Source organism: Carettochelys insculpta, chromosome 6, assembly GCF_033958435.1.
Source record: "Carettochelys insculpta isolate YL-2023 chromosome 6, ASM3395843v1, whole genome shotgun sequence".
NCBI lineage: Eukaryota > Metazoa > Chordata > Testudines > Carettochelyidae > Carettochelys > Carettochelys insculpta.
In genome coordinates, this window is record NC_134142.1 from 20,889,447 (window position 1) to 20,903,374 (window position 13,928).

Below are 13,928 nucleotides of genomic sequence, written 5' to 3' on the forward strand. Positions count from 1 at the left end.
TCATCCACCATAACGCCTAGGTCCCTTTCCATCATACTGCTGCTAAGCCAGTCGGTCCTCAGCCTGTAACAATGTTTGGGATTCTTCCACCCCAGGTGCAGGACTCTACACTTCTCTTTATTGAAACGCATCAGATTTATTTTGGCCCAGTCCTCCAATTTATCCAGGTCCCTCTGGATTCTCTCTCTATCCTCCAACATATCTACCTCTCCCCCTAGTTTTGTGCCATCCGCAAACTTGCTGAGGGTGCAACTCAGTCCCTCATCCAGGCCATTAATAAAGATTTTACATAACACCAGCCCCAGAACTGAGCCTTGCGGCACTCCCCTTGAAACAGACCACCATCCAGATATTGAGCCACTGACCACTACCTGTTGGGCCCGACAATCAAGCCAGCTTTCTATCCATCTTGTAGTCCAAGGATCCAATCCATATTTCCTTAACTTATGGACAAGAATGTTGTGGGAGACTGTATCAAAAGCCTTGATGAAGTCAAGGTATATCACATCCACTGACTTCCCCATGTCCACAGAGCTTGTTACCTCGTCATAGAAGCTAATCAGATAGGTCAGGCAGGACTTGCCCCTGGTGAATCCATGTTGGCTACTTTTGATCACTTTCCCCTCTTCCAAGTGCTTCAAAATGGATTCCTTGAAGATTCCCTCCTTTATTTTCCCAGGGATTGAGGTAAGGCTGATGGGTCCATAGTTCCCTGGATTGTCCTTCTTTCCTTTTTTAAAGATGGGCAGTACATTTGCCTTCTTCCAGTCATCCAGTATCTCCCCCGATCTCCAAGAGAGTCTTCAAGGATAATGGCCAAAGGTTCAGCAATGACCTCTGCCAATTCCCTCAGTACCCTGGGGTGCATTAAATCCAGAAAAATGGACTTGTGCACATCTGGTTTTTCTAGATAGCTCAGAACTTGTTCCTTCCCCACACATGGCTGCCCTCCACCTTCCCATACTGCATCGTCTAGGACAGTCATGGGGAAGTTGACTTTGTCCGTGAAGACTGAGGCAAAAAAACACAGTACTTCAGATTTTCCTGCATCATCTGTCACTAGGTTAACCTCCCTCATCCAGTAATGGCCCCATACCTTCTCTGATAACCTGTTTATTGTTCACATGCCTGTAGAAACCCTTCTTGTTACTCTTCACATCCCTTGCCAGCTGCAGTTCCAATTGTGCTTTCGCTTTCCTGATTACTGCCCAGCATTCTCCAGCCGTATGTTTATACTCCTCCTTAGTCAACTGTCCACGTTTCCATTTCTTGTACGCATCCTTTTTGAATTTAAGCTGACTAAGGATTTCCCCGTTAAGCCAAGCTGGTTGCCTACCATGTTTGCATTTCTTACTATGCAGTGGGATTGTCTGTTCCTGTGACTTCATAAGACTTCTTTAAAATACTGCCAGTTCTCTTCAACTCTTTTCCCCTTCATCTTTGTTTCCCAAGGGATCCTGTTCATCTGGTCTCTTAGGGAGTCAAAGTCTGCTCTTCTGAAATCAAGGGTCTGTATGTTACTGCTCACCCTTCTTCCTTTCGTCCGGATCCCGAAATCTACGATCTCGTGGTCGCTGCAGCCCAGGTTCCCTCCCACTTCTATTTCTTCTACTAGTTCTTCCCTGTTTGTGAGCAACAGGTCAAGTTGCACACGGCCCCGGGTCGGTTCCTTCAGCACTTGTACCAAGAAGTTATCCCCAACATTCTCCAAAAACTTCCTGGATTGTCTGTATGCTGATGTATTGGTCTCCCAACAAATGTGTGGATGATTAAAGTCTCTCATGAGAACCAGGGCCTGTGATTTGGAAGCTTCACTAAGCTGCCTGAAGAAAGCCTCATCTATCTCCTCTCCCTGATCTGGCGGCCTATAACAGACACCAACTACATCACCACCTCTGTTTCTTCCACCTCTAAGCTTAACCCAAAGACACAACCGGATTTTCTCCTTCCTCTTACTGGAGCTCGGAGCAATCATACTGCTCCCTCACATAGGCCGTGTCTACACGAGCCCCAAACTTTGAAATGGCCACGCAAATGGCCATTTCGAAGTTTACTAATGAAGCGCTGAAATGCATATTCAGCGCTTCATTTGCATGCGGGCGGCCGTGGCGCTTCGAAATTGACGCGGCTTGCCGCCGCGCGTCTCGTCCAGACGGGGCTCCTTTTCGAAAGGACCCCGCCTACTTCGAAGTCCCCTTATTCCCATCAGCTCATGATTGTTCCCTACTCCTTCCCCCATTTACCTCATGAGCTGATGGGAATAAGGGGACTTCGAAGTAGGCGGGGTCCTTTCGAAAAGGAGCCCGTCTGGATGAGACGCGCGGCGGCAAGCCGCGTCAATTTCGAAGCGCCGCAGCCGCCCGCATGCTAATGAAGCGCTGAATATGCATTTCAGCGCTTCATTAGTAAACTTTGAAATGGCCATTTGCGTGGCCATTTCAAAGTTTGGGGCTTGTGTAGATGTAGCCATAGAGTGCAACTCCTCCTCCTTTTCTCCCATCTGTCCTTCCTAAACAATTTATAATCTTCCATGACCGTGCTCCAGTTATGCGAATCATCCCACCAAGTCTCCGTTATTCCAACCACCTCATACTTGTGTGACTGTGCCAGGGCCTCTAATTCTTCCTGTTTGTTCCCCAGGCTTCTGGCATTAGTGTACAAACATCTTAGAGAAGGGGCCGATTGGCCCACTTTCTCCTCTTCAACCAGGAAACCCACTTGATTGTTCCCTACTCCTTCCCCACCTACCTCCGGGCTTGTATCACCTTCCCCCGACAAACCTAGTTTAAAGTCCTCCTCACTAGGTTTGCAAGCCTGCCCACAAAGATGCTCTTTCCTCTTTTAGTGAGGTGGATCCCGTCTCTTCTCAGCAATCCCTGTTCACGAAACAGAATCCCATGGTCAAAGAAAACAAATCCTTCCCTGCTACACCACCTTCGCAACCATGTATTTACCTCTGTGATTTGATGATCCCTCCGCGGACCCCTTCCTTCCACAGGGAGGATAGACAAGAAGACCACCTGTGCTCCGCATTCCTTGATCTTTCTCCTGAGGGTTACGTAGTCTGCTGTGATCTTGTCAAAGTTGTTCTTGCCTGTGTCATTGGTTCCTACATGAAGAAGTAGGAAGGGGTAATAGTCTACAGGTTGAAGAATTTTTGGCAGCAACTCTGTAATATCCCGAATTCTAGCTCCAGGCAAGCAGCAAACTTGCCGGGATTCTAGGTCCAGGCGGCAGATGGATGCCTCCGTCCCTCTTAGGAGGGAGTCCCCAACCACCACCACTGGTCTTTTTCTCTTAGGGGTGGTGGTCATAGAACTCCCATCCCTAGGACTGCGCATCCCATGCCTTCTAAACCGTGGGGACTCTTTCAGATACCTCCCAGGGATTGTATCAGCCCCAATTATCTCTGCCGTATCACCTGTGGAGAGAGGCTGAAAGCGGTTACTTAACTCCACTGGAGTTGAAGAGATTGGAACTGGTTTTCTCCTCCTGGAGGTAACATGCTTCCAGCTCTCCTCCTTGTTTTGGGTAGCCTGCTGTTCCTGCAGTATTATCTGTTGTCTACACGTGCTGTGAGCTATTTCAATGCTGAAATCGACGTTAGGTGGCGAGATGTCGAAATCGCTATTCCTATCCAAAGATGGGAATAGCGCCCTACTTCGATGTTCAATGTCAAAGTAGGGCGTGTATAGACGATCCGGGTCCCACTACTTCGAAATAGCGGGGTCCTCCATGGCGGCCATCAGCTGAGGGGTTGACAGATGCTTTGCCCAGTCCCTGTGGGGCTCTATGGTTGCCGTGTGCAGCAGCCCTTAGCCCAGAGCTTCTGGTTGCTGCTGCTGCTGCTGCAGCTGGGGGTCCATGCTGCATGCACAGGGTCTGCAACCAGTTGTCAGCTCTGTGGATCTCGTGCTGTGCAGGGCAAGTGTGTCTGGGAAGGGCCCTTTAAGGGAGCGGCTTGGGGCTTTGCCGGCCCCTTATTTAGACGGGGAGCACTTGTGTGTGTGTGGACGCTCCGCATTTCCTTCTGGGGCAGCTCCTTTCGATGTTTTCCATCACTACTTCGACGTTGAATGTCGATGGCACCAGCCCTGGGGGACGTGCAGACGATATGCGTTGAAGTAGCCTATTTCGAAGTTCTTACATTGAAATAGGCTACTTCGATGTAGTGTGCTAGTGTAGACGTAGCCTAATTGGAGCTGTGTAGGGAAACAAGGCTGCTGTCTGTAGGACACTAACCTGGTTTTCTGAAGAAAGCAGGTGACAGTAGGAAAACGAACAGTCTCGCGATTAAGACAAATGAACGCCCTAAAGATGTGGATTGTATCCCTGCCTCTGTCACAGAGTCCCCATGTGACACTGGGCAACTAAATAACCCTGCACTTATTTTTTTCTGGGTGCTTAACTGGATACATATAAGCCTAAATATGGACAAGCATTCAAGACTCACAGCTCTAACTAGCTCAATGGGTAACGTGACTATCTGTCCCATTTTCAGCGGGACAGCCCTGTGTTTTGGGTGCCATTCTGGCATCCCAATTTATTTTGCAAAAGGGGCTAATTGCCCATATTTCACAAGGTTCACTGGCTTCCCCCACCTGGGGGAGCCAGGAGGTGGGACTCAGACCACATGGTGGCTCAGCTGCTGCCTGGATCTGAGCCAGGGCCAGTGGTTGTAGCGGAAGGAGGTGAGCTGGGGCCACAGTGGTTGTAGTGGAAACTGTCTCTCTGTGCGCGCGTGTGTGTGTTGAGTAGGGCCGCTGGAACTGGGGAGTGGGGGTTGGAGCCAGGCCACAGAGTATGGAGCAGGAGCCCTGGCCGTGGAAGTTGGAATGGGGCCACTGAAGGTTAACCTGGGCTGCAGGTTGGAGCGGGAGCTGGCATCAGGGGGGTTTAGAGCCAGAGCTGCACCCACCAGTGGGTTTGATTGGGTTGTGGGGGGGGTGAACCAAACTGTGGCTGCAGTGGGGTTGGAGAGGGAGCTGCCCAGCTTCCCCCAGCTGGGGCAGCCGAGAGCTGGACCTATGCAGTGGCACAAGCTGCCACCCACAGCTTGGGGAAGCCAGGCGCTTCACTGGTGGGATGGGGGCCGTGTTCCTGGTGCCCCAGATAGGGTGACCATCTGTCCCGTTTGAGCCAGGACTGGGTCATTCCCCATGTCCCATATTTGGCTGGGGAAGATATGGTCACCCTCTCAAGGGGTGCTCTGATCCGAACATAAGTAGTGGCAGAAAAAAATGCCAAGTACTCTGAAAAAGATCAGGCTCCAGGCATCTCAATTTAGACACCCAAATTTAAAGCACACGTAACAGTTTTAGCCTTCATCTCTCTGCCGTACTTCATGGCACTGTTATAAAGATGATAACAATTGTGAAGCACTCAGATACTGAGGTGGCGAGTGTCCCAAAAAAGCCTATGAGGATGTTAACTCTGTCTTCAGGACAGGAATTGGATAGCAGGTAAACTGAGGCCTGGGGCCACTCACTGAACTAGGATAAAAACATTGAATTCATTCAGTGAGCACCATCCGTTCTATGCACTGAATGAGAGAGGAGGTCTGTGGAAATAATAGTTTTTGATCATCAAATTAAAGACTATCACGCAATACATATACAATAAAACCAATGTAAAGGTTGCACAGGCAACTATTTTCAAACTACTGTGTACTTAACTTCGCCATTTTAGTCTCCAAACGTTTCCCTATCTCTCTCTCTCACACAGACTGTAGCTTTTTCAATTAAACTTCCTTTTTCTTTTTGTAAAAATCTCTATTTTTCTTGGTTAATTTGCAAGCATTTTTGCCAGTGAGCTTTATTTTTGAAGAAACTTATTTTAGTAAGATATCCTACTGCAGTAGTTTGTAACAAAGTGCAACAGATATGCAAACTAAGTGTTCTTTTCTCAGTGGATGGCTTTTTATGAAAACTTTCTCTTATTTTATTGCATATTTTTGAGCCCCACATTAATTCACAAGTGCACTTCCCATCCTATGAGCATGCTGTGATGGAACCATGGTTGAAGAGAGAGTGAGTGAGTGAGTGAGTGAGTGTGTGTGTGTTGTGAGAGAACGAAAACAAAGCAGTTGGTTTATTAGGTACCTTGCTTCTTGCAAGCTTAAATGGGTAAAGGCACATTCAGCTAATTAAGACTATTCAGGAGTCCTGATTATTTTTTCATTCAGAATGCACACTAAGCTTAACACTCTTCTCTGATGAAGTGTTCCATTATCCACTATGATAAGTTCACTAGCAAAATGCCATGTAACTTACCCATTTTCATTCTTGTGATACAGTTGTGTTTGTTGCATTTGTTCTAACATCTGTTTTAATTTGCTCTAGCTATAGAACAAAACATTATATAGCTTTTAAAAAGAGTGACCAAGAAACATCAACTCCAGCCAGTATACTTCAGGTACCTATATAACAAATAAGTCTTGGAGAAAGGGGATAAGACATGTATAGTAGAGGACCTTCAAGTACCTATCAGTTTTACTTCACTTTTAATGCAACATCTTCTTATGGCATCTTCATTCTTTAAAAAATTTAAGAGCAGCTTCATCCAGAGTCCTAATATATTTAGGAAATTAAGAAAGTGATATACTTAAATACCACAAACTCTCTCAAAGGGGTAGCCATATTTACCATGTAGCTTCACAAAAAACAAGCAGTCCTGTAGCACCTTAAAGACAAACCAATTTATTTATTAGGTAATAAGCATCTGAAGAAGTGAGAAGCTCATTAGCTAATCAATAAATTTGTTAAGTCTTTCAGGTGCTACAAGACTGTTCATTTTTTAATCACACTGTTACCCATTTCAACTCACCTCTCTGATTCTCTTGATCTGAATATAGTTTGATCGACCCCAATCAAGTTCATCCTGGAGGACAAAAGAGAAATTAAATATGTAATGTAAATATGGAATATGTGGTACCTGTTTATTTCCATTTCCCAACTGCTCTCTCAGTTTATCACTAATGCTCTGATGCTCTCTGTGTATATATTGAAAACAGTCTGGACTCATGACAAAAAGATGTAGACTTCCACCACACTATTTACATACCCATGTATTAATCTGTCATGAATTTCCGGAGGGGTAGAGATGCTAGATATCAATTAGAAAAATAACTAATAACTATGGCATTCCTATACTATGCCACTTGAGGCCACATAAGTGCCTTAAATAAAGCTACCACTCCAAACCTTCCACATGACCTACTACATGATACAGATAGCCCCAGGAAAACAGGATTTGATTTCTTCTGGATGCACAGTTTTAGCAGACATCAGACGAATAGCTCCGGCGGATAATTTGTCCTGGCTACTCACTCAAGCTTTACTAACTGTACACAGGTGCTTGGGCTCGTATGTTACAATCAGAAGGGAACTGAGAGAAGACAAAACAGCCTCAATCCACACACACAGAGCTCAATGTTTTTGATGGATTATTAATGGGTGAAAAAGTGACCTCTGTGACTATCGCTGACTCTTGCAAGTGGAGCAACAACAGGGTTGTTTTTCAACATGTAAAGAAAAGTAACTTTATGTTCCTGGTCCCCCACCATTTCAGTGATGGTCACAGAGAGGTAGCCATGTTAGTCAGGAGTTTGCCTCTGAAGTCTTTCTTCCTTTTTCTGGTATCCATCTGTTTTCCCTCATGACTTCCTTGAAGCAAGAGTGCCATGGAATGGTGGAGCTATCTTTGACTTTAGAAAGAAGAAAGTTACCTTCAACTTTGGTATGAGTCTCCTTTATCAAGATTAATTTCAATGTTTTCACACTTTTCTTGACTAATGTTTCAAATATATTATGTGAAATGGCCAGTCTTATTGTGGTGGGGCCTGCACGTCCCCATTGTGAGGTGGGTCAGATTGCTGTCTCTTTCCCCATTCTCGGGCATTGTGCACTCTGCTCATGCCCTAGTGAGAGACAGAGGGGGGATGGGAAGGGGTCTGAGCCCCATAGCCTCTCTACTGCTCTGGGCTTCTTACCCTTTCCTCTTCCCTACTGAGTATAGTTACCCTTGGTCCTTGATGCAGGGGACAGAATCTCCCTTCTTCCAGGTCTTTGATCTCTCAGCAATACACCTCTAAATGCCAATCCTTCTTCCTCATTCCACCCAGTCTGCCTGAAGCAAGGGGTCGTTTATTAGGTTCCCAACAAGGCCTTAACTGATGTCTTGTGCTTCAATTAGTTGTAGCCTTCCCTAGTCCACAGGGAACTATGCCTTAATTGATCTAGTGCTTACAGATCTCATCTCTCCTACTGCTTTATGGCCCCGATGTATCACAATATGTAGATGAAAAAAATATTTCTTGGTTTGCTCCCTGGCACATTCTCACCAGGCAGATCTCCCTTCCTCCAGAGTTGGAGCATAAATAAAGTGTGACGCATCTCTCTCTCTCTCTCTGTGTGTGTGTGTGTGTGTGTGTGTGTGTGTGTGTGTGTGTGTGTGTGTGTGTGTGTGTGTGTGTGTGTGTGTGTGTGTGTGTGTGTGTGTGTGTGTGTGTGTGTGTGAGAGAGAGAGAGAGAGAGAGAGAGAGAGAGAGAGAGAGAGAGAGAGAGAGAGAGATTCCTTTATTTTTATTATTTAAACTTCATAAGCTACTCATGGGACAAAGATGCCAAATCCATCTCTTGGGGTGTTACGTGGTCACCTCTGGAGAAATGAACCTTACAGTGAACAGGATAGAAGGATTCTTCAGGGCTTTTTAAGAAAATGAATGAAGGGTGCTGAATTTTTTGTCTTTAGGGAGTTTGTCTCATTGGAATTTGGATGGGATTTCATGACATACCCCCTGTAAAGCTTGTAGAGCTATTCCGGAAGTCTTGCTTTGTTATGTACCCTGAAGGTGGAATTGTGACTTATCTGAGGTGTGAGAGAGGCCACATATGTTCAATGAACTTGGAGCTCTTCTCAGTGCCAACATGGGTGCCCACGGGCTGGGAACAGTTCTGTTAGAGCCCATCGGCAGCGCTGAAGAAAGGCTTCTCAGACACTGAGTATTTCTTCCACTTGGAATGTGCATTTTACTCTGTACTGTCATTATGGTATAGAAAGAAGCACAACTGATTTGGGTGACCAAATAATACAAGGGAAAAAAAAAGAGGTCGGGACAGGAGTGAAAACTGTGGGCTATATACTACTAGTTTGGTGTATGCAAAACCTGCAAACGGTGGATAGCCACTGAATTTATGCTATCAGGCACAGCACGACTGAGCCAGTCTTGAATCAGGACCATCTCCGATACCAACTAAAAGAGAGGCACGGCCTCTTAATGCTGGAATGGGAGCAAGGCCAGAATACATCAAGTCTATTTTATAGCTGTAAATGATTCTTTATAAAGTTGCACAACATGTGCAACACAGACTGAAAGTTTACAGAGAAATATAATGTAATTCACCATCCATGTTTCCAAATGAACGCTATACCATCTAATAAGTACTGACCGATTATTCCACTTGTAAGATTAATGTAAAGAATACCTTGAGGTTTGTTTCCTGTGATGAAAATATAACACTTCATGCCAGAGTCATCTACCATGGGTGAAAAAAAATCATTAAACTAACCTTGGGATGCCTCAGTTCTCCTCTTTGTCTGCAGGCTTGCCATGCCTAAAACAACAAATAGCTTTTCAAGTTTTCAAGAACATATGGCATTGATTATTACAGCAAATGAATTTAGTGCATTTAAAAGCGGAAAAGAATTTTTCCAAACCTTGCATGGAAAACAGAGTTATGAATAAGGAAATTTATTTTTTTACCCTAATTCAAACACGCTAACATGGGGGTCATCATCATCCTCAATAACCGTGGGCTCAGTGCTTGTTGGTGTCTGATGCCTCTCTCACTATTTCCTTCCATCTTTCCCTGTCGAGTGTGGAGTAGCTTAGTTTCTGTAGACTAGCTCCACACCAATCTACTATATCATCTATCCATTCTCTGTGGGGTCTGCCTCTCCTATTCAAACCATCCATTATGCCAAATACTGGGGTCTTGAGTTGACATGAATGGTTATGATGTTTTTTAAAAGTTTCCATGTAGCTTGTAGGCATTTTGTTCTTGTGACTGTTCATTTTAATTTCTGTTTAAATAGCTTTCTCATGACTGTGTAATTCCTCCTTCTGAAGTTGAATGCTACTGTAGTGGGCTTCTTTGATACTTCTCCCCTATGATGTTAAATTGAATTACATTTTGATCACCGTTACTGAGCAGTTCAGCTAATTTCACTTCTTGGACCTGAGCCTGTGTGCCACTTAGAACTAAATCTTGATGAGAAAGAGTCAGCCATTTATGGAGTCTTGAAATTTTATCTCTGCGTCCTGTCATGAGGTGCATAGACCCAGTCAATACTGAGATATTTGAAATCCCTTGTTTCTTAATTTTTCAATTTTTGTAGTCGCAGGCTGCAATTCCTACAGTTTGCAGATGAAAGGATGCCAAGATGGAGAACTGGACACAGTAGTCAAGCAGTGGCCATCAGTCCCTTCTTTACTGCCAACTTTTCAACGCTAGGTCCTGGAGCATTGTGTCATATTAAAGGAGCCCTGGCACATGATTTCTTCAGCTTTGAGCTAGCAGTTGTTACTTCCTTGAGGACAGGAAAGACTTGAATGGATTACTCCAGGAGATGTAGCTTGTGTCAAGTATCCCTAGATTTCAAAGTCCCTGTCAAACAGGATTGGCATGTTAAGCATCTTTACAGGGTGCTGCTTTCTGCCAAACAGAGTAGACATCAAGTAGGTCAGCTAGCAGGGGGAGTGGGAAAGAATGAACAGCCAAGGAGCAGGCAGAGTTTGAATCCTTATGGTTTAGAGTCCATCAAGCTCCTATACCACGCACACTAACTTGTTACTGGAGAAGTGCCAAATACTAACTGTTTTTAATGTCCAACTGCGATTTGCAAAGAGGAAAAGGAGTTCTGCTTAGGTCTGTCAGAAACATCCAGCATTTTGAACCTCTGAAAAGAGCAGTGATTGGACACTTTCTATGTTCCATCTCACAGCCACAGGCAGTAAGAAGGATCTGAAAGACTACCAGTTTGTCCTTTTATACCGTCACATAGGAGCATGATGTGGCACAGTGTGTAGGCACATCTCCACCAGAAACCATTATTCAAAAGTCCCTGTTATATGCATAAGCCAAGGAGGCCCCAACAGCAGGTTTCACACTGACGCATCAGAAAGGGTTATGATAGAAACATTTTCTGGAAATCATTTAAAGAAGTATCAGAGAGGTAGCCGTGTTAGTTTGTATCTTTGAGAACAACAAGAAGTCCTGTGGCACCTTATAGGCTAACAGATATTTTGGAACATAAGCTTTCATGGGCAAAGACCCGCTTCATCAGATGATGAAGATGATGATGTCATCTGAAGATGATATTTGGAATGAATATCATGCTGAATGAATGAATAAGTAGCACAAGCTGACATTGCACAGACTATATTTTAAGTCGCTATTATTAGCTCTATTCACACAACAGAGATTCTGCAAGGTGAAGTAAACACATCTTTATGTTTGTTAAATTTCATCGGAAGACCATCGCTTTCATTAGAATGCTAGAAAACAGGATTACCTTAAATGCATCCACAAGTGCAATGCAGTCACTCTTACTATTTCCAGAAAAATTCATTTTGTTCCTGGGAATGTAAAGAGAAAGGTATCACAAGATAAACAATGAATAAGTTTAAGGCTGTTCTGTAAGGTTCTTCTATCTCCCTCACCACAGTAACATCTAGCACTCTACAGCATTGCATTAGGCAACTGCCATGTTTGCTTTGCTCTCTCATTTCTTCACCCATGGGGTGCATTCTTTGCAGTATAATGTTTTGATATGGCTTTGGTTTTTTCCTAACGTGCACACTACTATATATTTATGTTAGAGAAGGCAAAGATAAAATCAAGGCTTGCACTTAGAGCAGATGGCAGTCAGGGTTTGTGGTGGTATTTAGGATCATATGGGAATCCATTCCAGCGTTTCAGTCTACTCCAGAGAAACCCTGGTGCTCTGTACAGACTAGCTTTATTCCTATAATTGAAAGGCACAGTATTACAAAATCGAGAAGAAGAGATTAACACCCATACAAAGAGCTTCTGGTTCTGGAGACAAAACCCCCCAAACCCTTCGGAAAAGAGAAATGGCTGGGTGACTGTTCATTTTAAAAACAAAAAGTTAAACATCTTGAAAATTCAATACCTGTATCCGTGAAGATGCTGCCTGAAAGGCACTGCAAAGAAGTTCTTCAAAGAGAGTGCTGCAGCTATAACAAGAATAGATGGAAATGAAGATCTTTAAAATATCTGGACATAATTTTATGAAGACTTCTTAAATGTTTTTTGTCCTTTCACCTACCTATAATAAGGCATTCTTCTAAACATCCAAAGACATGGCCAAGAACAATTAACTTTCCAAGCTGCTGGTCCACAGGTAATTGTGCCAACACTCTTCCTAGGAAGGTTAGCTCACCATCATAAAGATTTTCTTCTTCAGAGTGTGCACTAATTGCAAGTGCTCCCATCTTTATAAAATTAAATTAGATTGTTAATACTACATGACTCAACTTTTCCAGCATCTAAAGACCTTTGCATCAAAAAAATTGTCCGAGAACAATAACTGATATTAGTAGACAAAGCCACTATACGTAGTTAGTGTAACAAAAAAGTTTGGGGAGTGTAAATTGATTAAAAAAGCCCACTTTTTTGCAGCTGAAACTCTTGCAATAGAGACTGAAGACATAAATGAACAACATTTGTTCTGAAGTGTGACTTATATATTTGGGGTGTCATAAGGTTTAATGTCATTAATGATTTCCCCCTCCTATATTTATGATCAGAAAGGCAGAAGCCCTGTGCAGCTGCACAATAACAGAACCATCCTCCACACTCAGCATCATTTGAATCGGGAGGAAATGGTGGATAGAATTTTGGTTTTATTTATTTAACAATTCTTACAGCATGTGATTTCTCTACTATCTCTTTCATTCTTTCTTATTAAGGATGCTTATCTACAAACAGGATTATTTCCCAAAAATTTCATCTCTTTCTGCTCATAAATGCAGCTGTAATGCTGTTGTAGCAACATTAAAATTGATGGATGCACACATTTTGTTAAATAGGAGAGTTATATCTTTCAGTGATGGAAAAACAATGTGTTTCTAAGCTGATAAGTTTTTTCTTTCAGCTTTCCTTGAAGAGTCAGTACCACTTTAAATGTCCTATGAGACACTAATTCAGACTATTTTTCTATTTACTGTTATGTTTAGCAGAGGTGGAAACAGAACCCAAAGTTACATGAGTAGAAGTGCAGCTGCTTTCATTTCTGGATATACGTAAAATCTAGATGTGATCTGTGACTGTGTGCGTGCACGTGCGTACTTTCACTCAAGTAGTTTTCCAGAGGGGGACAGACAACTTGTACTTAAATATATTCTCTCTCCACACCCCTCACACACTACTCTTTTACTCAAGTAACTTTACGGGTGCTTTTTCCACCTCTGATATTTATACTATCTGGGCTTCAGTCAAACTATTATTAGAAGTGCCTACCTCCTTAAGTTGAAGGATGGTGTGCTCAATGTCACCTATAGTGGGTGGAGACAGCGCTGTTGCCAATAAGGCTCTTGGCTCACCCATGTCGAGCAATTTAACCTTTAAAACTGTACTTCCTAATGGACATCGCTGAAAGGAAAAAATAAACTGAGATATGTCATCTTTCCATAAACAGCAGAGGTTAACTCACTTCATGCACTAAACAAAATGTTTCCAACTGTAAAAGCCACATTTTAGATGCAGATGGCCAAAAAACTCTATTAGATAATTGAATTGTATTTCCCACAGTTAAGGCTAGATTTTACTATTATCAGGCTACCAAACCATTTAAGATAATGAAATTGTATTGACCTGATATGCTTTCTTCTACAAAGAGAAAAT

At 43.4% G+C, this 13,928-nt stretch overlaps 1 protein-coding gene across 1 annotated transcript in view; it reads right to left on the reverse strand.

Moving 5' to 3' along the window:
* The window catches only part of TDRD9 (tudor domain containing 9), a 123,846-nt gene that overhangs the window by 45,535 nt on the left and 64,383 nt on the right, over window positions 1-13,928 (reverse strand). The window contains 6 exon segments of the mRNA XM_074998701.1: window positions 6,826-6,879; window positions 9,570-9,614; window positions 11,575-11,638; window positions 12,196-12,259; window positions 12,352-12,517; window positions 13,545-13,676. Coding sequence (XP_074854802.1) covers window positions 6,826-6,879; window positions 9,570-9,614; window positions 11,575-11,638; window positions 12,196-12,259; window positions 12,352-12,517; window positions 13,545-13,676 — 525 coding nt within the window.